Source organism: Bos javanicus, chromosome 10, assembly GCF_032452875.1.
Source record: "Bos javanicus breed banteng chromosome 10, ARS-OSU_banteng_1.0, whole genome shotgun sequence".
NCBI lineage: Eukaryota > Metazoa > Chordata > Mammalia > Artiodactyla > Bovidae > Bos > Bos javanicus.
In genome coordinates, this window is record NC_083877.1 from 12,608,000 (window position 1) to 12,635,803 (window position 27,804).

General features: G+C 35.6%; 1 protein-coding gene across 1 annotated transcript in view; it reads right to left on the reverse strand.

Moving 5' to 3' along the window:
* DENND4A (DENN domain containing 4A) overlaps positions 1-27,804 on the reverse strand; it is a 125,780-nt gene that overhangs the window by 65,179 nt on the left and 32,797 nt on the right. Inside the window, exons 3-9 of the mRNA XM_061430118.1 lie at positions 24,068-24,399; positions 19,349-19,598; positions 7,238-7,307; positions 4,704-4,873; positions 3,574-3,815; positions 1,978-2,044; positions 503-561 (exon numbers count right to left, since the gene is read on the reverse strand). Coding sequence (XP_061286102.1) covers positions 503-561; positions 1,978-2,044; positions 3,574-3,815; positions 4,704-4,873; positions 7,238-7,307; positions 19,349-19,598; positions 24,068-24,378 — 1,169 coding nt within the window. The 5' untranslated portion in view covers positions 24,379-24,399. The remainder of the gene's footprint in view (positions 1-502; positions 562-1,977; positions 2,045-3,573; positions 3,816-4,703; positions 4,874-7,237; positions 7,308-19,348; positions 19,599-24,067; positions 24,400-27,804) is intronic.

Sequence of the window (27,804 nt, forward strand, 5' to 3'; positions counted from 1 at the left end):
TATATTGTAACTACTTCCCTGCTAGAAAAAGTACATGGCTAATTAAATATCAAGAAATGATACTTTAGAAAAAACATATTTCATAATCTCTGAACTTTTAAGGTGATGAAATACATTATTCTATTCCATGGGCTAGTATTTATAAGTAACTTTTTATTTGGGGGTTAATTTTAAAATGAGTATTTTTCAGAGGATATTTAAAGCTAAAAAACAATCGTTTTCATAAACTATAGACATATGTACTCATTTATGCATTAACAGTTGTACACACTTGATCACAGTTAAGTGGATATGCAAAATACCAAACACTACTGTAAAAGTTTTTCTGTGTTCTTCAAGAACTTTAACCTAAATTTTAAGTAAAAGAAATTTAATAAGAAACAATTAGGTGAGAAGTATTTCCATCAACATTTGCAATTTTCCCTAGGAAAGAGAGAAAATACTTGAACGCTATTTTAGTTTACACTAAACATTTAGAGAAACACAATGAAGTTTTACTTGCCTCAGTGGAAGAGGTGAAGAAACAGGCTGACTGAGGATCAGATTATCATGTGGTGATAACTGAAAATAAATATGAAATAAAGTATTTCAAATATAAAGATTAACTTTAAAACACCACCTTCCAGTAAAAAAAATTTCACACACACATATATAGATGATGCCCATAAAGTTTCAATATTCCCATGCACCAGGTATAGGAATCGTCTAAATCACTTACTAAGATCCTAAAAAATATGTCCTGATGACTTGTCCTGATGACTGCCCTAACTACTAATTCTTCTTACTTTAAACCATATTCTTTTATTCTGTTCCTCAACATTTCCCTGATGCCATTTTAACAAACCTGCATTGAAAGAATACACTGTTCATTTAATATCATAAAACCAGGGTTAGTTAATCTATGGCCTCAGGGCAAATCTATAGACCACCTGCTTTTACAAATAAAGTCTTACCAAAATAGAGCCATGCACATTTGTTTACATGTTACATAGAGCTGCTTTTGTGCAATGAAAGCGGAGCTGAGCAGTTTTCAGAGAGACAACACAGCCTGTAAAGTTTGAAATATCTACTGTTTGGTCCTCAATAGAAAAAACTTGCCAACTTCAGCTATAAGATAAATCTTTTATGTGTATGCAACCTGAATGTGCTATATATATATATATTCTGGCACTAAATATCAAGAAGGAACTTGGGATGATATGTAGATATGCAAACTATTTACAATGCTTATCAAAATGATATTTTTCTAGACACTTTATCTGTATCAATATATTAATACAATTAATCTACATTTAAAATTTTATGCATATTTACAGAAATCTTAAATATCTATTTATAAATGATTTCTAATTTTGAATGATAGTCCACTAAGGGTTATGATAAATACCATAAGGCACATACAGAGATAATACATGAAATATTCTCTCAAGATCACTTCAAAAATAATGCTTAAATAGATTAGAAAAACAACTTACATATCAAGATTATAAACAAAAAAGAAACATAAACAAAAAAGGAAAGATAAAGTCAACTGGGACAAGAGATGGGGAAAATAATTTGTGTTCACTTTAAACTTCCCGTCACAAGGATGTGAGCAATTCTTCCTGCAATTAGGAAAACACACAACTTTTTCTTTCATCTATTCTAATACATTTAACTTAGGGAGTAAGTGCCAAAGGCAAAAGTTTTAAATACCAAGAATAAACTTAGGAAAGCAGTCCCTTTTTATGTGTTCAAAATGTCTACTGCTGTCTACTTCTTCAAGTCTACAACCCTTTATCTAAGAGGAAACATTAGATGTTGGCTGAGAGGCAGTTAATAAAATCATAAGGGTCCAAACTCCAGCATGAAGCAGCATCTGGTTCTCTTTTGATTCCATTTGATGTTTCTTTCCTCTTATAAAACTGTTATACTTAGGTTACATTTTGACAGAGTCCATAATCATTCAATAGAGCACTTACATCAAGAAAATCTTACCTGAACTAGAATCCGTGGTCTCTGAGGAGATGGAAAAGGAACTTTATGCATAAAATGAGAAATATGCCTTAAAAACAAACAAACAAAAACCTAATTGATTCCAAAGAGAATGCCATATGCTATAAAGGTCAACATGTCACCACAAGTTCATGTTGAGTCAAAAGCTCTGTGTACCGATAATTTCGAAATCCCTGCTACCACAAAAACAAGTGAACAAACAACCAAAATCATTTGTACCATTTAAGTCCCTTCTGAATAAACCCAGCCCCCAAATTTTCATATTAATACTCTCTCATATCCAGTAATAATTGTGTCATTAATGTCTCAAAAGCCACTGTAAGTTCTACCTTATGTGGACATTACCAAAGGAGCTAATTCTTGTACTGCAGTACACTTATTTTTAGTCAATTGCTCATATTTTAAAAATGAAGCAACCATTGAGTATTTCAGAAAAATGAAGGGGTTTAACTATTTCTAAAATAAGAATAATATACTTTCGATTAACAATAGGTTAAAAATTCTATTGCTGATTTTTTGGGCTTTTTCCCCAGATGAAGACAGATAAAAAGACAGATTGATGGGTTTTATTTTGAACACCATGGAAAAGGAAAAAGGAAACAATAGTAAACAATCATTTTAAAGAAAGAGTTATTTTATTTCTATATTACTTTTAAACTATTTCCAAATCATCTTGGCCGCAGAACTGAGATAATTTCATCTGGATAGAAAACATCAGAAGAGCATGGTATCTAAAATATCTAAAGTGAAAGTGAAAGTGCTCAACTCTTCGCGACCCCATGCACTGTAGCCCTCCAGGCTCCCCTGTCCATGCTATTTCCCAGGCAAGAATACTGGAATGGGTTGCCATTTCCTTCTCCAGGGGATCTTTCCAGCCCAGGGGTCGAACTCAGGTTTCCTGAGCCACCAGGGAAGCCCAAAATATCTAAGTTCAGTTCAGTTGCTCTGTCGTGTCCCACTCTTTGAGACCCCATGGACTGCAGCACGCCAGGCCTCTGCATATCTAAAATGATATCTAAATGATATCTAAGATATCTAAAAACAGTAAGGAATAAAATAAGCCCAGATTATATGTAAAATAAGAATCACAAAACCTTTAAAAAAAAATTCCAATTAGGATCTCCAAACTTCACAAGATATTAAAAAATGAAACATTTCTGTCATTTTGTCAGAAATAAAATTATCTAAAATAACAAAACTGTAGATCTAATTGGGGCTTTCCAGATGGCTCAGTGGTAAGGAACCCGCCTGCCAATGCAAGTGATGTTGGGTCGGGAAGATCCCTTGGAGGAGGAAATGGCAGCCCCACTCCAGTATCCTTGCCTGGAGAATCCCATGACAGAGGAGCCTGGCAGGTCACATTTCATGGGGTCGCAAAGAGTCAGACATACTGAGCAGCTGAATACAAACACACACACAGTTATAGTAAGAGAAATATTACATAACTGAATCAACCAAATCTTTTTTTCTCTTGAAAAATTTAGTTTCCAAATAAAATCCATTCAATTACCAGTACAAATATACCATACACAGTGGAAAGAGCCGCCAAATTTTGAACCGAGAAGGCTGCTAACTTACTTCTCAATTGGAAGGACGTGAGGTCCAGAGATGGAATAACGATATAGAAAAGTCAAAAACTTCCTGAATGCGTCAAAAAAAGGCCAGTGAGAGAGAAGACAGATGCATTTATTAGTGTGAATTGTCTTGGAACTATCAGATTTCTCATTTGCTGATGATGCTAAACCCAAAAGAAATCTCTGTTTTTCTGTGAGATTCTCCTCGGAGTATGGTTCATAAAACTGAATAGCAGCACCATAGACCTGGAAAAGAGATAATATATTTGATAAATATGCCTTATATCATTTACTCAAATCACATTATTGGTTAAATATTTAATGGATGAGCTATTATGAGCCATTATATGCCTATGAGGCAGGCAAGGTGCCAGATACCAGAGACAGTGGTGAAGAGACATTGCTCTTGCTTTCTTGAAGTACATTAAAACATCGATGACGACAACAACAAAACTACACAGTGCAACTGTTGGGTCCCCTTATTACTGGAAAACAATATGTTTAATTAAGTTTTTTCATAAAGAGTGACAGCAATTGTGTTGCTATTCTCTATAAGAAAATGACTGAAAACAATGAGTTGGCCAGAAAGTTCATTTGGGTTTTTCTGTAAGATGCTACTGAAAAATCCAAACAAACTTTTTGGCCCACCTAATAATTATTTAGTAGAGAGCAGGACAGAATTTTAGATAAGGAAATACAAATTTCAACTTCAGATAATTCACTGAATTTCTCTAGACCTCAATTTCCCAATATATAAAATGAAGATATTGCACTACAAGATTATCAAAGTCCATTTCAACGATAATAGGCTATGGTTCTAAACAGCACTGCATATTTAATAAAGTCTTCAGTATTACTTTAAAACTTTTGTAACATAGAAAATGAAGCAATGCAGGATCATCATTTGATAATGAAAAAAATCTTTGGCCGTATCCACAAGAAAAGCATTTGGATATGTGAGACAGACAAAATTTTCTTTTCCTATGTCTCCAGATGCAGTTATTTTAATGTGAAAGAGGTGCATATAATCGATCCAATTTAACCAGTTATTGTTTCTATTGTTACTGCATATAAAACTTAAGACTTGAAAATGTACAAGAAAACTGCAGATATCATTTGTTAAACACAGAGTACCTTTTCAGCTGAGGCTCCAGTTAACACGAATGTAGAAAATACAGGGAGGGGGTATTTGCTATTTGATGGCCAACATTCAATAGTTGCGCCCATTGGTAAACAAAACAGGGGAACAGATTCTGGGAGTGAGAATGACTCGTAATCTTCTTGAGGGTATCTACAAATTAGACCTATAAAAACAATAATAAATATTAGCTCATCAGCTCTTGAATTTAGCAGCTCATAATTTGAATGATGCTAAAATGCTTTATTATTTAACACATCTGGAAGACTAAAACACTATATATGTTCACCAAGTAACTCTGAATGCTTTAATAGGATTCAAGTGGATTTTAATTCTTAAACTAGTCATATTAACTACTTAATATTTATCAAGCTTCATCCACAAAGGCTAGTAAGGCAAACAGGAAAAGACTATTCCCTGGTAGCTCAGACAGTGAAGAATCTGCCTGCAATGCAGGAGACCTGGGTGGGGAAGATTCCCTGGAGAAGGGAATGGCAACTGACTACAGCTTCTTGCCTTGGAAAATCTCATGGACAGAGGAGCCTGGTGGGCTACAGTCCATGGGGTCGCCAAGAGTCAGACATGACTCAGCAACTAAGCACACACAAAGAAACATACACAAATATGCACACACTCCTAAAAAAAAAAAATCCAGACTTCCTGGTGGCTCAGATGGTAAAGCATCTGACTACAATGCAGGAGACCCAGGTTCGATCCCTGGGTTGGGAAGATTCTCTAGAGAAGGCAATGGCAACCCACTTCAGTACTCTTGCCTGGAACATCCCATGGACAGAGGAGCCTGGTAGGCTACAGTCCATGGGGTCGCAGAGTCAGACACGACTGAGCGATTCCACTTTCACTTTCCTAAAAATTCATTTTGTGTTCACACAACCTTACAGCATATAAACATACTATTTTGGGAGGAAATTTTCAATATGCACATATTCACTTTACTAGTTTTTGATAGTTTTACCTTAGGGTTTTTTTTTTTTGACACATTAAAACAGATATTCCATAGGACTATATATATATATATATGACTTCTAGCACAAATACAAGAAAAATTATACATAAAAATAGAAGTCACATGTTTACAATGTCTTTAAAACAGTATCAACTTAAGCCCAGCTTCTGAATAATCTCAGATTATAGGAAAACAGAGTTTCAAGTGGTATATGATTTTATGTTAAACAGACTAGTTGACAAAGCAGTCTAGGTATCTTCTACTTAACAAACCCTCAAGACCAGACTCTTTTACTGGATTTTGTGGGACTAGAAACAGTAATAGGTTTCCTAAGCTTGAATCCTTAAAGTGGAAACCATCATGAGACAATGTTAAAAATAAAATGACAAACTGGGAATATGAGTGGTTGGTCTGCCACTAATAGCTGTTTGACTTCGGACAAGTCGTGTACCTAGAGGTCTCCAGTTTTCTCATCTATAAAGTGAGATGAACTAGATATACTGAGGTCCAAGGCAATTCTAAAATTCTCTAGTTATATGCTGGTGCTGCTGCTGCTAAATCACTCAAACATGTCTGACTCTTTGCAACCCCATGGACCACAGTCTGCCAGGCTCCTCTGTCCATGGGATTCTCCAAGCAAGAATACTAGAATGGGTTGCCATGGCCTTCTCCAAATTATATGCTAGCCAACCAGTTGATCTCATGAGGATTTACACTTAACTGTCCATTACTTTCTCAAGTCATGAAATAATGGTATAGCCTTTAAGAAACTACAGAAACAGCAATGAACTGTGGATCCTAGAAAATCACAGGCAGAAGAAGGTAGGAGTCTAGAGTACTAACTTTAAAATTTTATTTTTTGAAAAGCTGAATCTGCTTTCTTGTAAATAACTTGATATTTTGAGGCTTTTGGCAACTGAAAATTTCAACTATGCATTATAAAATTATAAATTATTTATAATATTTCTGATTATTTTGAAATATAATTACATATAAACTACAGACTTGACTAAATTTAATATAAATATTAGGCTTCCCAGGTGGCGCCAGGGGTAAAGAATCTGCCTACCAATGTAGGAGACACAAGAGATTCAGGTTAGATCCCTGGGTCAGGAAGATTTCCTAGAGAGGGAAATGGCAACCCACTCCAGTGTTCTCTCCTGAAAAATCCCACCAACAGAGAAGCCTGATGGGTTACAGTCCACGGAGTCACAAAACAGTCAGACATGACTAACGTTCACACAGTACAGTAGCTGCATAAATATTAAGGAAACTAATTCAAAAGGAACATAAATCTTTTCCTCACATTTTCTGAGTTAAGACTTTAAGAGAATGATATCTACTTATTATTTACTTAAACCTATTATTTTAAAAAAAACCTTACCTTCTTTTAAAATTAATATTCCACTAAGCATCCAATAACGTATGGATAAAGACAAAACAATCAAAAGACATGTGTTATAGTCTCAGTCCTGACAACGCATTTTAAGACAGTTTTTTTTTCTTTAATCTTATTGGTCCCATAATACATTATATATTAAGTATTCCATGAAAAATTATACTTACCAGCTTTGTAAGATATAGTGTTAGTCTTTGCCACTGATTTTTTATAACATAAGTATACTGCTGATCCCCACTGAATTTGAAAAAAAATAAAAGAAATATCATTAAACTTTAAAAAGGCAGTAACTTAATAGAATCTCTTTGATTTCTGCAGTATGTAATGATGGATTTCTTTTTATTTTCAGTTGGTTATTTTGCTGGCGTTTTATTGGAGTTATTGCCCAATTTTCTTTCAGAAATAAAATTTAATGTATTTTCTCCTTGCAACAGAAATAACATGAGGAAAGCAACTATTTAAAACAAAACCGAGCCACAACAATTTAGATTTTATTCCAAGTTCAAACTTTGGACAGAAATGAAAAACAAGAAATATCCACTCATGTGGATGTAGACCTTCCTTTTGATTCTACAGCACCTTTCAGATATTGCCAGATTTTTCACAGTTCTTTATACCAAACTCAAGAGTTGTAATTCGCCATATCCATTTCCCTATTTCCTATTCTGTCATGAATCTATTCCAAACCAGGTTTTAATCCCACCATTTTTTAAAAGAACACCTTAAAAACTTTAATGATACCAATTCTAATAGTCAATTCTTAGTCTTCATCTTTTTCAGTCTCTCAACAGATTTTGATATCACTAATGACCCCCTTCCTGAAACATTTTTCTTTCTTGGCTTTTGAAGCATCACACTCTCCTGGTCCCTCACCACCACATCTCTGGCCAGTCCTCAATCTCCCTTGTAGAATCCTCTCTTTTCCTGATCATTAAATGTGGTCTCTTCTTTACTTTCTCTAAAGGATCTCATCTGTTTGGTACCACACTTTTAAATAATAGCTATTTCCAAAAGAGTCTCAAATTCCTAGTCCCCAAAGGAGATGGAGAAGACTGCGGGTAAAGCAAATCTGAGAGTAAAGGAGATTTAGACACAGTAAGTTTGGAAACATCTATTAGACATCCAAGTGTAGAGTCAAATGGAGGTAAGGTGAGAAGCCAGAAATGGATGTGTAACGTAGAAGACGCCACCATTGACAAGAGGTGATTACAGATACACTCACAAAACATACTTCCTTTAGGTTTCAACTCAAACGTCACTTTATTAGACAGCCCTCCTTTCATCACTTCTTATGCAATACCAAGTCTCCCTCTCCCTTCCTTGGTCCTCCTTATTGCCCCTCTCTTGTTGTTGCTGTTGTTTTCCTCCATACATAGCACTTACCACCATTTGGCATATAGCATATTTTGTTATTTATTATCTGCCTCCCACCACTAGAATATAATAAGCTCCATGATGGTAGAAGCTTTGTTTTGCTTACTGCTGTATCTGGAGCACCCACAACAGTACCTATTATATAAAAAACCTATTATATAAAAATACTTAATAAATACTTGTTAAAGGAATGAATGTGAGGTGATGTGTTTGTGCATACATGATGGAGAGTGCTTGCATGGACCAGTCAGTACATGAGGACAGATACTTAGCACTGAGAACAAATATATATAAAGAAAATACACTTACTTTAAGAAATACATTTTAAAAATATTAAGAGACTACCATAAAAACACCCATTTACTCATCACCCAGCTTTAAATGTTAACAATGACCATATTTGCTTCCAATATTTTAATGTATAAACAAAAAAATTACAGATTTAACTAAAGCCTCATCTTCCATTCCTTTCTGTCCTCTGAGTTAACTATTGGCCTGAAGCTAGTGCATTTCATTCACATGCATTTTTAAAATTTCTACTATGTAAATATATACATCTTTAAGTATATATCATTATGTTATATGCTTTATAACTTTACATAAATGGTGAAGTGTTGAATACATGCCTTTATGGCTTGCTTTCTCACTCATCAAAATGTTTTTGAGAATTAGTAAAATTGATACAGATCTACTTTCTTCACTTCAACTGGTAGATAGTATTCCATTAATGAAACAATTTACTTTACCCATTCCCTTACTGAGGGACATTTAGGTTGCTTCCTCTCCAGGGTGTGGTTATGAACAATGTTGCAGTAAGTTAGCTCCTCACCCAGAAATTTCCCACTTTTTTAAACTTTTTTAATATGTCCCCAAGCAGATTAGTATGTTAAATCATACTTATTTGGACATTAAGTTATGCTTGTTACTCTGTTAGATTTTGATTCTAATAAAAATTTTAATATTTTCACATCAAAAGAAGGGATGTATAAATTCAAGTGGATATTATGAGTGTCAGCAGATTGGGCCTTTAGTTTTTTTGGTGGTAAAAATTTTATAAAAGGTCCTGTATAGCAAAGTCCCAACTCCAGTTCCTAATAAGCCAAATTTGTAAAGATAACAAAAAGCCTTCAGTAACCTTTGTGATGATAAAAAGAGAACTATATATGACCATGTGGATGTGGTGGAAACCAAAAGGAATATCCTAAAATAAAACACAAGGACTTAGAGATAAAGTCAACAACATCAATTTGGAGATTGGAAGAAAAGAGCCATGAATATAAAAACTAAATATGAGAACATTTTCTAAACTTTTTCTTATAAAAAGGTTCAGCAAAAAAGACAGTAGGAAGGGCTGTTGTTCTTAAAATACTTTAAATGTTTAACCCATAAAATATCCATACTGTGGTTTGCCATGGCAAAAACATTTCTTCTGGAATTACGTACATGATTTAACTATTTGCTTGGTTAATAACTCTGCTTTTCTAAGTAAACTTGCTAAATCAAGTACTGACATTCTTGAAAGGCTGTAAAACAAGAACCATTTGTACAGAGTATTAAAAAAAATACTCTCAATGAGTCAAAAACTGAGGGAAACGTCCAAATTAGTCCAAACATTTGCTGTGTGCATCAAAGCACCAGGTCTAAATATCCTTAACTACACATTTTCGCAGTTTTGGACAACATGACATTCTTAAATTCTCTTCCAGCTCTAAAATATTATCATTCTATTCTAAACAATCAAAGTCCAAATCACTTAGGGCTTATGATCCAAAGCTTAAAAACTAGTCATTCTTGAAAACTTTTCCCATAAACTTTTAATGGGAGGTTGGAGAAGTAGGGGAAATATATTTTGAGACCAAAGTTGTCAGCCTGGTAGAAAAATCATGTAGGAATTTGAAGAAAGACTCAATATCCATTTCCTCGTGTTCATTAGATTGGTTTCATTCTTTTTTTTTTTTTTCTTCTTCAGTTTTTTGTTTTTTAGGTTTATTTTCTCCTGATTTCAAAAACTAGAAGATGCTTTCATTCAACCTACCTAATCTCCCCAAACCAAGAATAATCTATAATATAACTATACTCCTGAGCATTATCAACACATCAGTAATTTATTCCTAACCATTTCCTGATTATATACACAATCAACAGATATGAAAAGAAGTTTCCTGCATTGCATGTCTATTTTAGTATTTCTGAAAGAGTTAGAAGTCATTGTATGTCTACTCTGAAGATCTAAATTTACTTTTACTACCTTATAGACAATAGAAACAGAGATTGTTAATAGATATAAACCACAACCCATTGCTTAAAAAAGACACCAACCACTAAGATCAGGACAGCTTCTCTACATTTAGGACTGATAACCAGATTTAAGAGTAAGGAAATAAACATCTAAGAGGTTTTTATTCCTATAATGTTTCTTAAGGGAACTAAGAGGAACTTAAACATTGGGCAAAAATAAAAGTTCTTCCTTACTGTATGTTAATTATATCTCAAAACTAAACAACAATAGCAACAAAAGAAAAGCTCCTTCTCAGTCATTAAATACACACAGAAGGGACTGAAAAGGCAGAGTTAACTAAGGAGTAATTAATAGCTAACTTTTGTATAGCACTTACTATGCGCCAGGCACTATCCTACGTTCTTTACAAATAGTAAACATTTAATCTTCACAAAAAGCCTGTGATAAAACACTACTTTATATTTGTTTCATGATGAGGAAACTGAAGCACAGAAAGTCAAAGAACCTGTCCAAGACATGTATCTGGAATGCAAATACAGCAGGTTAGCTGGAGTCCATTCTGTTCACACTAGGTTACACTCTCTCTCTCTTTTCTTTTATACTCTTCCAGGAGAGAATTAATACTCTGACAACACTGGGACCAATACATCAGGGTAAGGAAAAACAGAAACTTACGTCTCTGGTTTTGGTTTCAATGTAACAAGTCTACCTTGAACACTTTGGTTAATAAGACCTAGTAATGGTTCCAAAAAATTTACTTTCAATCTAAAACGAGCAAATCTATAAAATAAAGGGAAAAATCACTAATGGGAAAATGGCAAGTATCTTTGAGCCTGAACAGCCTTGCTAAAATACTAAACCAAATTTGAAATGAGGTTAAAGCTAGACATTATATTACAAAAAAGTTCAAAAACCCTTTCTGCCATCACTATCAGTACCATATAAGGCTTTTAAAACTTACTCGCTACCGTGATCTTCTTCCTGCACCATAATCTCTCCATTGTCACACTTCATCAACAAATCAAAATGCAAGGACGGGACAGAAAGTGGATAGAGGAGGAGGTTTCAGAAGTAACATCTCAGGCAAAGACCAGAAGCAAAAATGGCTTGGAATTTTCAAACTCCTGAGTGGAGTTGTGTGGTGACACCAGTATCACTGGAGATCATGTGTGCTTCCTGTTCAAGTATTCCTTCAGTTACATGAGCTCCAAGACCAAGCCCTGAGCCTTCGGAGTGGGAGTACTGACTCTAAGACCCTAGACTATCAGAGAACAAACCCAAGGGGGTATCAAAAAGTGAGAACTCACAAAAAGGAAACCACTGTAATACAGACCCAGCATCACCCAACCACCAATAGCACCCTGTGAAGGACCCCTCATCTAAACAACAAATAAAACAAAAATACAAACCCAATCATCAGCGGATAGGATTATCACCTCACTCAGCCTTGCCCATCAGAGGAAAGAAAAACAAACAAAAACTCAACACAAAGCTTATCCTATACGAAACTTACACAAACCACTGGACCAACCCTAGCGGGCAAAAATCAAAAGGAAGAAAGAATTCAACCTTGAAGCCTGGGAAAAGGAGACCTCAAATACAATAAGTTAAAAAAAATAATAATGAAAAGGCAGATAAATACTACACAAATGAATGAACAAACTAGAAACACAGAAGTCCAAATAAATGAAGAGGAAATAGGCAAAGTACCTGAAGCAGAATTCAGAATAATGATAGTAAAGATGATCAAAAACCTTGAAAGCAAAATGGAGAAAATGAAAGCATCAATTAACAAAGACCTAGAAAAATTAAAGAAAAAAACATGCAGAGACAAACAACACAATTACTGAGATTAAAAACACTCTGGAAGGAATCAATAGCAGAATATCAGAAGCAGAAGAATGAATCAGTGAGCAGGAAGATAAAATGGAAGAAATAACTTCCGAAGAGCAGAATAAAGTAAAAAGAATGAAAAGAACCGAGGATACTCTCAGAGACCTCTGGGACAATATCAAACACACCAACATTCAAATAATAGGGGTCCCAGAAGAAGAGAAAAAGAAAGGTTATGGGAAAATTTTTGAAGAGATTATAGTTGAAATTTTCCCCAAAATGGAAAAGGAAATAGTTAATCAAGTCCAAGAGGCACAAAGAATCTCACACAGGATAAACCCAAGAAGAAACACACAAAGACACAAACTAATCAAACTAATAAAGACTAAACACAAAGAAAGAATATTAAAAGCAGCGAGGGAGAACCAACAAGTAACATACAAGGGAAACCTCATACACTTAACAGCTGATCTTTCAGCAGACTGCAGGCCAGAAGGGAATGGCAGGATACATTTAAAGTTCTGAAAGGGAAAAATCTACAACCAAGACTACTGTACCCAGCAAGGATCTCATTCAAAATTGATGGAGAAATCAAAAGCTTTTCAGACAAGTGAAAGTTAAGAGAATTCAGTACCAGCAAACCAGCTTTACAACAAATGTTAAATGGACTTACATAGTCAAGAAATACAAGAGAAGAAAAAAAGATCTACAAAATCAACCCCAAAAAATTAAGAAAATGGCAACAGGAACATATATATGGATAATTACTTTAAATGTAAATGGATTAAATGTTCCAAGCAAAAGACATAGACTGGCTGAATGGATTAAAAAACAAGACCCATATATATGCTGTCTACAAGAAACCCACTTCAGACCTCAAGACACATATAGACTGAAAGTGAGAGGATGGAAAAATATATTCCATGAAAATGGGAAGCAAAAGAAAGCTGGAGTAGCAATCCCTGTATCAGACAAAATAGACCTTAAAATAAAGAAGATTAGAAGAGATAAGGAAGGACGCTACATAATGATCAAGAGATCAATCCAGGAGGAAGATACAACAATTATAAATATCTATGCATCCAACATAGGAGCACCTCAATACATAAGACAAACACTAACAAACATAAAAGAAAAAGTTGACAGTAACACAATAATAGTAGGAGACTAACACCCAACTCACACCAATGGACAGATCATCAAAACAGAAAATTAATAAGGAAACACAAGTCTTAAATGATACATTAGATGAGATGGATCTCACTGATATCTTCAGGACATTCCATCCAAATGCAGAAGAATACACCTTCTTCTCAAGTGCACAAGGAACATTCTCCAGGATAGACCACATCTTGGGTCACAAATCAAACCTCAGTAAATTTAAGAAAATTGAAATCATATCAAGAAACTTCTTCTGACCACAACGCTATAAGACTACATATCAATTACAAGAAAAACACTGTAAGAAACACAAACACATGGAGATGAAACAACACATTTTTAAATAACCAAGTGGTTACTGAAGAAATCAAAAGGGAAATAAAAAAATTTCTAGAAACAAATGACAATGAAAACAGAACAACTCAAAACTTACGGGATGCAGAAAAAGCAGTCCTAAGAGGGAAATTTATAGCAATACAATACTACCTCAAGAAACAAGAAAAACATCGAATAGACAGCCTAACTTTACACCTAAAACAACTGGAAAAAGAAGAACAAAAAAAAACCCCAAATTAGAAGGAATGAAATCATAAAGATCTGAGCAGAAATAAATGAAAAAGAAATGAAATAAATAATAGTAAAAATTAATAAAATTAAAAGCTGGTTCTTTGAGAAGATAAACAAAACTGAAAAACCTTTAGCCAGACTCATCAAGAAAAAAAGAGAGAAGAATCAAATCAACAAAATTAGAAATGAAAAAGGAGAGGTTACAACAGACAATGCAGAAATACAAAGGATTATGAGACTATTATGAACAATTATATGGCAATAAAATGGATAATCTGGAAGAAATGGACAGATTCTTAGAAAAGTTCAATCTTTCAAGACTCAACCAGGAAGAAATCGAAATTATGAACAACTCAATTACAAGCACTGAAATGGAAGCTGTGATCAAAAATCTCCCCAAAAACAAAAGCCCAGGACCAGACGGCTTCACAGGAGAATACTACCAAACGTTTAGAGAAGAGCTAATGCTTATCCTTCTAAAACTCTTTCAAAAATTACAGAGGAAGGAGTACTTTCAAACTCATTCTACGTGGCAACATCACCCTGATACCAAAACCAGACAAAGACAACACAAAAAAAGAAAACTACAGGCCAATATCACTGATGAACATAGATGCAAAAATCCTCAACAAAATTTTAGCAAACAGAATTCAGCAACACATCAAAAAGCTCATATACCATGATCTAGTTGAGTTTATTCCAGGAATGCAAGGATTCTTCAATATTTGCAAATGAATCAATGTGATACACCATATTAACAAATTGAAAGATAAAAACCATATGATAACCTCAATAGATGCACAAAAAGCCTTTGACAAAATTCAGCACCCATTTATGATTAAAACTCTTCAAAAAGTGGGCATAGAAGGAACCTACCTCAACATAGTAAAGGCCATATATGATAAGCCTACAGCAAACATTATTCTCAATGGTGAAAAACTGAAAGCATTCCCCCTAAGATCAGGAATAAGACAAGGGTGTCCACTTTCATCACTATTATTCAACATAGTTCTGGAAGTCCTAGCTACAGCAATCAGAGAAGAAAATGAAATAAAAGGAATCCAGATCAGAAAAGAAGAAGTAAAACTCTCACTGTTTGCAGATAACATGATACTGTACATAGAAAACCCTAAGGATAGTATCAGAAAATTATTAGAGCTTATCAGTGAATTTAGCAAAGTTGCAGGACACAAAATCAATACACAGAAATCACTTGCATTACTATATACTAACAATGAAAAATCACAAAGAGAAATTAAGGAATCAATCCCATTCACCATTGCAACAAAAAGAATTAAATATCTAGGAATAAACTTACCTAAGGAGACAAAAGAACTGTACACAGAAAATTATAGGACACTGATGAAAGAAATCAAAGATGACATAAACATATGGAGAGATATTCTATGTTCCTGGGTAGGAAGAATCAATATTGTGAAAATGACTATACTACCAAACGCAATCTACAGATTCAGTGAGATCCCTATCAAATAACCAATGGCATTTTTCACAAAACTAGCAGAAAAAATTTCACAATTCATATGGAAACACAGAAGACCCCAAATAGCCAAAGCAGTCTTGAGAAATAAGAATGGAGCTGGAGGAATCAACCTTCTTGACTTCAGATTGTAATACAAAGCTACAGTCATCAAGACAGTATGGTACTGCACAAAAACAGAAATATAGACCAATGGAACAAGATAGAAAGCCCAGAAATAAACTCATGCACCTGTGTGTACCATTTTTTTTACAAAGGAGGCAAGAATATACAATGGGGCAAAGACAGCTCTTCAATAAATGGTGCTGGGAAAACTGGACAGCTACACGTAAAATAATGAAATGAGAACACTTCCTAACACCACACTCAAAGATAAACTCAAAATGGATTAAAGACCTAAATATAAGACCAGAAACTAAAAAACTCTTAGAGGAAAACATAGGCAGAACACTCAATGACATAAATCAAAGCAAGATCCTCTATGACCCACCTCCTACAGTAATTGAAATAAAAGTAAACAAGTAGGTGGAGAAGGAAATGGCAACCCACTCCAGTATTCTTGCCTAGAGAATCCTGTGGGCAGAGGAGCCTGGTGGGCGGCTGTCCATAGGGTCGCACAGAGTCAGACATGACTGAAGTGACTTACCAGCAGCAAACAAGTGGGACCTGAAAGCTTTTGCACAGCAAAGGAAACTATGAGCAAGGTGAAAAGACGACCCTCGGAATGGGAGAAAATAATAGCAAATGAAACAACTGACAAAGGATTAATTTCCAAAATATATAAGCAGCTCATACAACTCAATACCAGGAAGACAAACAACTCAATCAAAAAGTGGGAAAAAACCTAAACAGACATTTCTTCAAAGAGGACATACAGATGGCTAACAAACACATGAAAAGATGCTCAACACCGCTCATTATTAAAGAAATGCAAATCAAAACTACAATGAGATATCACCTCACACGATCAGAATGGTCTGACCATTAAAAAGTCTACAAACAATAAATACTGGAGAGGGTGTGGAGAAAAGGGAATGTTCTTGCACTATTGGTGAGAGTGTAAACTGATACAGCCACTATGGAAGATGGTATGGAGATTCCTTAAAAAACTAGGAATAAAACCACCATATGACCCAGCAATCCCACTCCTAGGCATATACCCTGAGGAAACCAGCGTTGAAAAAGATACATGTATCCCGTTGTTCATTGCAGCACCATTTACCATAGCTAGAACATGGAATCAACCTAGATGCCCATTGACAGATGAATGGATAAAGAAGCTGTGGTACAAATACACAATGGAATATTAATCAGCCATAAAAAGGAACACATTTGAGTCAGTTCTGATGAGGTGGATGAACCCAGATGGTAGATGAACCTATCTATTACACAGAGTGAAGTGAGTCAGAAAGAAAAAGATAAATATCATATTCTAATACACATATATGGAATATAAAGAAATGGTTCTGAAGAATTTGTTTACAGGGCAGCAATGGAGAAACAGATATAGAGAACAGACTTATGGACATGGGCAGAGGGGAGGAGAGGGTGAGATGTATGGAAAAAGTAACTTGGCAACTTACATAACCATATGTAAAACAGATAGCCAACAGGAATTTGCTATATGGTTCAAGAAACTCAAACAGGAGCTCTGTATCACCCTAGAGGAGGGGATGGGGAGGGAGATGGGAGGGAGGTTCAAAAGGGAGGGGATATCTGTATACCTATGGCTGATTATTTTTTAAGAAATAAAAAAGAAAAAAATGCAAAGATGGCATGAAAGAATAGGGCATTTTGTATATGAATGGCTGTTGGCAAGAAATGGTCATCCAAGTAGGGATCACATAGCTGCAAATAACTCTTAGGATACAACTGAGATATTACAGATCATACATAATGGCCTTAGACTACTGGAAGAACTTTGGCTTTTACTACTAATAAGAGTGAGATGGGAAACCATAAGGGTTGTAAGCCCAGGAGAGACATGATCTAAATTATGCTTTAAAAGGATCCTTCTTGCTGTGATGTGAAGAACAGGTTGTAAGAAGCAGAGGAAGCAGTGATCAGTTAAACCAGGGGTCTGGCAAACTATGGGCTGCATTCCACCCAAGCCCTGTTTTTGTACAACTGAGCTAAGACTGATTTTTATGTTTTTTAAAGATTGTTTTTAAAACAAAACGTGAATCTTCAACAAAGACTGTATATAACCTGCAAAAGTTAACTTATTATTTAGCCCTTTCTGCAAAAGTTTATCTAACTCCTGAATTGCAGTAATCCTGTTAAGAGATGATCATGGCTTGGACCAGGGTTGTAGCAATGGAGAAGTTGAAAAGTATTCAAATTGAAAATATGTTTTGAAATTAAAGTCAACAGAATTTACAGAAGAATTGAATGAGAGGTAGAAGATAAAGGTTAAGGATTACTCAGAGGATTCTTAGTCTGAGTAACTAGAAGAGTGGAATTCCCTTTTACTAGAGGAATAAGACTATGGGGATAAGTAGATTTGGAGAGGAACACTAGGAGTTCAGTTTTGGACATGTTATATTTGAGATGACCTATTTGATAAGATATCCAAGAAAAGAAAATGAATTCAAAAAATCCAGTGGGGACACAGAAATTCAGAATTAAATGATAAGATCATCAAAGAAGTGAGTTTAGATTATAAACATAAATGGTCTGAGGACTGACCCCGGTGACACTGTTGCATAGAAGTTAGGGAATTGGGAAGGAATCAGCAAAGGCTTTCCTGGTGGCTCAGACAGTAAAGAATCCGCCTGCAATGCGGGAGACCCAAGTTAGAACCCTTGGTCGGGAAGATCCCCTGGAAAAAGGAATGGCAACCCACTCCAGTATTCTTGCCTGGAGAATTCCATGGACAGAGGAGCCAGGTGGGCTACAGTTCACAGGGTCACAAAGAGTTGGACACGATTACATCTTCTTTTCTTGCCACTGTTTCAAGAAGGAAGAAGTGATCATCTATGTCTAAATGTACTGAAACATTAAGATGAAGCATTGAATCACTGGATTCAACAAGAGAAATCTTGGTGGAATGATGGAGACAAAAGCCTTACTGCAAAGAGTCAGAGTGAGGAAGGAGATGGAATATAGTCATCTCTTTTAAGACCTTTTATTATAAAGACAATCAAATGGGGGAATACATGGAGTGGGATACAAAGATCAAGAAGCTCTGTAAAGATGGGAGGTATTGTAACATGCTTTTGCAGGCTGAAGTAAATGATCCAGTAGAGTGAAAAACTGATGAGTCACAAAAAAGTAGGGAGGATTGTTGAAGCCATGGCCTCATTTCAAATAGGTGAGTTTATGGGATCTAGTGCACAAGTGGAGCGGTTACCCTCAGCTAGCGCGCTACTTTTGCAGTAAGGGGAAAAAATTATTTTTTTAATTAAAAAAAAAGAAAGAAAGCTTTTTGCACAGTTCTTTTTGAAAGTACAGCTAAATTACTTTCCTAAAAATAAAATATATGACATCTTTAAGAAATCTATTTTTTTAATTCAGTAATTGTGCCATGCTGTTTTCCAAAGATTTATTTTAAATTATGCTCTTTTCATGGGTGGCTAATTTTATCCATGCAGAAGAGTCACTTACCATACTGTTATTGAGATTCTTGTCAACTTTGCAGAATGTGTGTGGTGGACTTTCTCCTTTACTGGGTATAATAATACATATGTCTGTAACAGCCAACGTATTCTGAGTCATGTTTTCAGAGGCTCTTCGGTAAGTGATATAAATTCTTTGTGATGAGGTACTGCCGCTAATATTTGCAGGGCGTCCATAGGGAGTACTCTGGATAATTTCACACCCTTGTTTCAATCTTTCTTTCCAGTCATATAAAACCCTAAAAAATAAATTAGTACACAATTACAAAACACCCTCAAATATTAAAGGTAATATTGTCAGGAATCAAACTGATCCTTAAATGTAGCAAATATTACAACTGTACTGCAAGTTTGAATTGTACAGCCTCATATAAAGTTAAAGAACAACTGTTCTCCCCACTAAAAATTAATAATGTAAAGAAAACACAGATTAACCTCTGTGTTTATTGACATAAACCACAGAATGGCATTTTGCAGAATGTGCCAAGGTATTTTAATAGATAGATGGACAGATAACATAGATAGGTGTATGTATGTATGTCTCTAAAACCAAGCATCTTTGGAAAAAGCAAACTTGTATTTTGACCAAAGTTAAAAAAGTTTTTTAAGGCTTTCAAAACAGAAAATGACCTCAAATCTATCTGTAATGAAAGTATAAGTGAAAGTTTCCCCATTCTCCTTTATGGTAAAGTCATAAGTTTTTAATAATAGGCCAGGCATCCAATTCCTTAAATTTTCTAAATATTATTACATAAAGTACTTGGGAACACAAAGAAAACATCACGCTTGAATAATATTAGTTTATTCCCTCACACAATTCACTAATTTGGACTTTAACACTGTTTTTGACCTTAGCCAAAAAATTAAAAAATTTAAATTAAATGAAAAGTGAAGTGAAAGTGAAAGTCACTCAGTTGTGTCCAACTCTTTGTGACCCCATGGACAGTTCATGGAATTCTCCAGGCCAGAATACTGGAGTGGGTGGCCTTTCCCTTCTCCAGGGGATATTCCCAACCCAGGGATCAAACCCAGCTCTTCTATACTGCAGGTGGATTCTTTACCATCTGAGCCACAAGGGAAGCCCAAGAATAATGGAGTGGGTAGCCTATCCCTTCTCCAATGGATCTTCCCAACCCAGGAATTGAACCAGCGTCTCCTGCATTGCAGGCAAATTCTTTACTAACTGAGCTATCAGGGTAAAAATTTTATGCATTTGCTGTAAAAAATTATTATAGAAGGCAATGTCTCCAACATTAATCAGTATTACCTTTTATAAAATCCCATTATACAAATAAAGTGAAGTGAAAGTCACTCAGTCGTGTCCGACTCTTTGCAACCCCATGGACTGTATGGTCCATGGAATTCTCCAGGCCAGAATACTGGAGTGGGTAGCCTTTCCCTTCTCCAGGGGATCTTTCTGACCCAGGAATCGAACCAGGGTCTACTGCATTGCAGGCAGCTTCTTTACCAACTGAGCTATGAGGGAAAAAAAATTTTGACCTATTTTTGAAATGTAGTGCCAAAAATTGGTCAAATTCTTTCTAATGTAATTTTTAATTTCCTTTTTGTCTCAGCTGTCAGCAAACTTAATATTTTTCTTTTTTTTGACATTCTATTTTGAAAATTTAGAACAAAATTTGATGCTTAATTATAGCAGCTATGTATATCCCAACGTTAGCCTAACTGCTAACTCCTTGGTTTGATCTTGCTTTTTTCTTTTTTTAAACGAAAGTTTTATTAGAGGATAATTGCTTTACAATACTGTGCTGTTTTTTTTAAATCCTAAAAAATGGCATTGTCAACCCAGTACATATGGAATGGATAAAAAAACAAAGAACTACTGTATAGTTCTATATACAATATTCTGATATTCTAATACAAGGAACTATATACAATATTCTGAGACCATAATGGAAAAGAATATAAATGTGTATATATATGAATAACTAATCACTTTGTTGTACAGCAAAAATTAACATTATAAATCAACTATACTCACAAAAAAAATAAAAAATTTTTAAAAGGTTATTTGTAACAGAGAAGTTAAGACATCTGGATTTGAATTCCTACATCCTGGTACCAGCTATATATCTCAGGTTGTTAGTTAACTTCTCTGAGCCTTATAATACTCAGCTATAAAATTTAAAAATTTAACTCATAGGATCTTGGCAGAATTAGATGAGATTACAAGTAGGGTCTCCAAAATAATGCCAGGCACACAAATGCTCAACTGAAATCAAGAGAAGAAAAATACAACACAGAGAGCAATTTTTAAAAAACCACCACTTATCACCTCAAACTCTTAAAAGATACAGGAATATAAGTATATTTGATATATAAGCTACCTATTTTCTTTAATCAGGTATTGTGCTATTGTATATATTGCTTGTTTTGCTGTTTTATATTGCTCGGTAACTTTTCCTATTTAAACTGTAAGCTTTTTAAAGGCAACAGTGATGTCATATCCTCCACAATGACAAACATATGCGGGTAGCCGTAACAGTGGTTAATTTATTCTTTCCAGTTCACGTCCTTCCCTGTTGGAAAATCTTTTCTATGCTTGGAAATTTTCTCATCTTTAATTTAAGCAACTCCAACACCCGAACAAGAATCTGCAAAATTCCCTTCATTTTATCTGCAAGCCAGAATTCAGACAGTGATTAGTGATCATAGGAGCTACTTAACCTAATCTTTTGAAAATACAATCTAACAGTTGGCTTATTTTCCCAAGCCATTTACTAATTATGTAAGCTTCATATGAAGCAATATGGTAGCTGTTCTGAAGCCTACTTAAAATTACAGCAATTGATTCATGAATTAGCACAATAAAGAATGAGTTTAATATAACTTACTGATATCAAACATTAGATAATAGAATTTTAAAAGCAGAAGAAAGTTTCAGGAGCTCTTCCAGTTCATCCAATCTCTACTCAGGCATGAGTAAACTTGACTATTCACTTTCAGACTTAATATATTAGGAGATGGAACTTTTATAGCCCTTTGCTGATATTAGTAGGGACATTGCTATCTTCCTTATTTTTAACCAAAATATTATAAGTTAACCGCATCCTCTTTGGCAACAGAGCCATGGAAAAAAGAAGGCTTAAAACTGTCAGTGACTCAAAAGGTTAAACACAGAATTATTGTATGACCTAGCAATTCCACTTCTAAGTATACATACAAGAGATATGAAAACATACAGCCATACAGAAACTTGTACATTAATACTCCCAAAAGCATCATTCATAATAGCCAAAAAGTGGAAACCACTCACATATCCATTGTCTGCTGAATGCATAAATAAATTGTGGTAGACCCATAAGATGGAATATTATTCAGCCATATAAATGAATAAAGCACAGACACATATTACAACATGGATGAACCTTGAAAACTTTATGCTAAGAGAAAGAATCAGCCACAAGATAATCATATATAGTATGATTCTAATGACATAAAAATGTCCACAATAGGCAAATCCACAGACACAGAAAGCTGACTAGTGGATTGTCTATAGGGAGAATTAGACAAACTATAATGAATACACACACACAGAAGTCGCTCAGTCGTGTCCGACTCTTTGTGACCCCATGGATTGTAGCCCACCAGGCTCCTCGGTCCATGGGATTTTCCAGGCATGAATACTGGAGTGGATTGCCGTTTCCTTCTCCAGGGGATCTTCCTGACCCAGGGATCGAACCTGGGTCTCCAGCATTGTAGGCAGACGCTTTACCGTCTGAACTATCAGGGAAGTCCATCAAAAACACAGAAGAGTAGTAGTAAGTTTCAAAAGGATGTCAGTTGAGATCTTTTACAGATGAAATCTACTTCCTAGAAGTCAACTCGCCAATTACATGCACAGCTGGATATAGGTGGTATTTATTTGTGGGGACATGATAAAAATGTTCTAAAATTTATTGTGGTGATTCAACTCTATAAATAAGACTAAAATTTACTGAATTGTACCATTTAAATGAGTGAATTGGATGGTGTAAACTGTAAATCAGTAAAGCTATTATATAAAAATGAAACTACAAGTTCAATACAACAGCCTAAATAAAGCACTAATTTATCCAGACCCTTGTTTCATGCATACTGACTTAAACTGCCAACTCTAAGGATCATTACAACTGATCCTTAAAAGCCATCTTTTTCTCATATTTTAAAAATAATAAAGTATATGATCAGAATAATACATTGATTTCTGATATTTTTCTGTAAATGTTTTTCAAATTATCTCCCCTATTTTTAATAGAAAGAACTCAGACAAAAGTGCTAGAACAAAGAGACACTGAACAATGGAGAAGGAAATGGCATGCCACTCCAGTATTCTTGCCTGGGAAATCCCATGGATAGAGGAGCCTGGCAGGCTGCAGTACATGGAGTCACAATAAGTCAGACACGACTTACCAGCTAACATTAACACTTTAATGCCCAGGATGGATTTTTTAGCTCCAAGTCACCCTTTGAGGAACTGTCTCATTTTGAACTGCTTTGCGTAAACATAAAGCCAGTATTTTTTAAGACAACAACAAAAAAAGAGACACTGAAAAGATAAAGGAGCACAGGAAAAGAAAACATGATTCTGGATATAAATGTGTCTATTTTTTTAAAGTATTTATTAACAAACGAGTTCAACAGTTAACTTCAAAATCTACAAGGCATATTATTTGAGTCAATAACAATAATTCTTTAAAAAAATACTTACCCCAGATCCGTAAGTGGAGGCTTATCTCTTCCTCTTCTATAGCAAAGGAAAATCTGCGGCCCCACAAGACTTCCATTATTGAGATCAGCTGACAGTCCCGTTGGGGTAATATCAATACATGTGTAATCCCGTGGCACTTCCTCCCCGAGAGATTTAATAATAACTGAAACATCTGTGATAGGCTCTTTTGGTCTGGCTACTTTATGACAGGCATCATTGAAGTGAATTTCTTCTTCAAGAGGCTTTGAAACATCAGTTAATCCTGCTACAACAAAGTAGTCAGCAACACGAGGCCCCTTATCTTCAATCATCTTCCATTACAGAAGGTACATCTAAAAAGAAAGTAAAAGACCAGTATTCTCCTATAATAAGTCAAGTAAATATAAGTGGTTTGTGTACAAATAAGAATAAAAACTAAAAAAAAGTGTACTACACCTCTGATAAAACACACTGCTGCTGCTGCTAAGACACCTCAGTCGTGTCCGACTCTGTGTGACCCCATAGATGGCAGCCCACCAGGCTGCCCCGTCCCTGGGATTCTCCAGGCAAGAACACTGGAGTGGGTTGCCATTTCCTCCTCCAGTGCATGAAAGTGAAAAGTGAAAGTGAAGTCACTCAGTTGTGTCCGACTCTTAGCGGCCCCATGGACTGCAGCCTACCAGGCTCCTCCGTCCATGCGATTTTCCAGGCAAGAGTACTGGAGTCGGGTGTCATTGTATTATACATTTCATTGTCATATGTTAAAAGTATTTTTAAAGAAACTGGACTACATATAGCATTTGGAAAAGACCCTGATGCTGGGAAAGACTGAAGGCAAAGAAGAGGGCAGCAGAGGATGAGATGGTTAGACAGCATCAGCGGCTCAATGGACATGAATTTCAGCAAACTCAGAGATAGTGGAGGAGCCTGGCATGCTGCAGTCCCTGGAGTCACAAAGAATTGGACACGACTTAGCAAATGAACAACAATTTTATTATAAAAGGAATGCATGAATTTCCATTTTGGCAATATGAAAGCTTAGATTACCTAAGTAGCCAACAACAAAAAGACACACACCCTTCTAAATGCATAGTGCTAGTCACTCAGTTGTGTCCGACTCTGCAACCCCATGAATTGTAGCCTGCCAGGCTCCTCCGTCCATGGAATTCTTCAGGCAATAATACTGAACTGGGTTGCCATTCCCTTCTCCAAGGGATCTTCCCAACCCAGGGATCAAACCAGGTCCCCTGCATTGTAGGCAGATTCTTTACCGTCGGAGCCACCAGGGAAGCCCTAAATGCATAGACTAGCTTGTAAAAATGTAAGGAAGGACCTCCCTGGTGATGCAGTGGATAAGAATCTGCCTGCCAATGCAGGAGACATGGGTTCAACCCTGGTCTGGGAAAATTCCACATGTCACAGAAAAACTAAGCCTGTGCACCACAACTACTGAGCCTGTGTGCCGCAACTACTGAAGCCCACGCACCCTAGAGCCTGTGCTCTGCAAGAGAAGCCACCACAATGAGAAGCCGGTGCACCTCAACCAAGAGTAGCCCCTGTTCACTGCAATTAGAGAAAGCCTGTGAGCAGCAACGAAGACTCAGTGCAACCGAAAATAAATAAAAATTTTAAAAAATAAAATAAAATATTTTTTAAAATGTAAGGGGAAAACAAACGAACAAAAAAAGGAAAAAAAAAAAAAATGTCAGGGCAATTCCCAGGGTCCCAAAACAGTAAGGAAACTGAAGGCCAGAATGCAATGTACAAGCTGATATTGGGTGGGAGAATTCTGCTGATCTCCTCAGTAATCAAGGGGCCTGTGTTTTTAAAAGGTATTGCAGGGACAGGAGACAATGCATTGGGACCACATAAAATAGGGAATTGGAACTGAGACATTTGTATAAAGCCAAGAGCCTCAAAGGACTATATCCTCTGTTAAAGAGTGGATTTTAAAAATCCATTCACTGCTACAGGGAGATAATAAAGTTAGCTTCAATCTGGGCCCTACTTTGAGGGGAGTAAAAAATCTGAGAATGTATTAAAAAAAAGGCCTACTCACACTTGGATTTGAGGTTTGACCTTAAGCCATCTGCATGGCCCCAGGAAGGTCCAAACTAAGTTATTAATAATAACTGTGTTCCCAGGCTAGTGATAATCCTGGGGTAGCAAATGCAAAAAAGTTCTAGAGGGTACCCTCAACACAGGCTTTCCAAAGAGAAAGCCCCACTGAAGATGATCTCCTATTTTAAAATTACAAAACAAAAAAGAAAAATCCACCCTAAATGAGTTTTAGCAGATACAATAAATAAAAGAACTTCAAATAATAAAAGTAGGGCAGTGATTATAACACTATTACATGTTTATAACAAATTCAAAGAAAAAATTACACAAAGTGAAATTCATCATGTATCAATATTCACAAACATTTAACAGCAAAATCTCCTTCAGTTGTTTCAGTTCAGTTGCTCAGTTGCGTCCGACTCTGCGACCTCATGAACTGCAGTACGCCAGGCCTCCCTGTCCATCAGTTGTTTAGTATCCCTTAAATCTTATTTGTTTCTTGAATGAGAAGATACCCCCTCTGTCAGTACTGTCATTGCTAATATAACAATTATAGGAAAAACAGTTTAAACTAAAACAGAAATTTCCCAACATGTGTCTCATGTTAGACTTAGTTTCAATAAATGCAAAGAAAGGACTTTATGGGCAAATAAATTAGATATATACACTATATGCCTCTTTTGTGTATTTATAATATATATGTAAAAATATTAAAAGATGTCAATACCAAAATCAGGTTGATTATATTCTTTGCAGCCAAAGATGGAGAAGCTCTATACAGTCAGCAAAAACAAGACCAGAAGCTGACTGTGGCTCAGATCATGAACTCCTTATTTGCAAAATTCAGACTTAAATTGAAGAAAGTAGGGAAAACCACTAGACCATTCAGGTATGATCTAAATCAAATCCCTTAGAATTATACATTGGAAGGAACAAAGAGATTCAAGGGATTAGATCTGATAGACAGAGTGCCTGAAGAACTATGGATGGAGGTTAGTGACACTGTACAGGAGGCTGTGATCAAGACCATCCCCACTAAAAAGAAATGCAAAAAGGCAAAATGGTTGTCTGAGGAGGCCTTACAAATAGCTGAGAAAAGAAGAGAAGCTAAATGCAGAGGAGAAAAGGAAAGATATACCCATTTGAATGCAGAGTTCCAAAGAATAGCAAGGAGAGATAAGAAAGCCTCCCTCAGCGATCAATGCAAAAAAATAGAGGAAAACAACAGAATGGGAAAGACTAGAGATCTCTTCAAGAAAATTAGAGATACCAAGGGGACATTTCATGCAAAGATGGACACAATAAAGGATAGAAATGATGTGGACCTAACAGAAGCAGAAGATATTAAGAAAAGGTGGCAAGAATACACAGAAGAACTGTACAAAAAAGATCTTAATGACCCAGATAACCATGATGGTGTGATCACTCTCCTAGAGCCAGACATCCTGGAATGCGAAGTCAAGTGAGCCTTAGGAAGAACCACTATGAACAAAGCTAGTAGAGGTGCTGGCATTCCAGTTGAGCTATTTCAAATCCTAAAGATGATGCTGTTAAAGTGCTGCACTCAATATGCCAGCAAATTTGGAAAACTTAGCAGTGGCCACGGGACTGAAAAAGGTGAGTTTTCATCCTAATCCCAAAGAAAGGCAATGCCAAAGAATGCTCAAACTACCACACAATTGCACTGATCTCACACA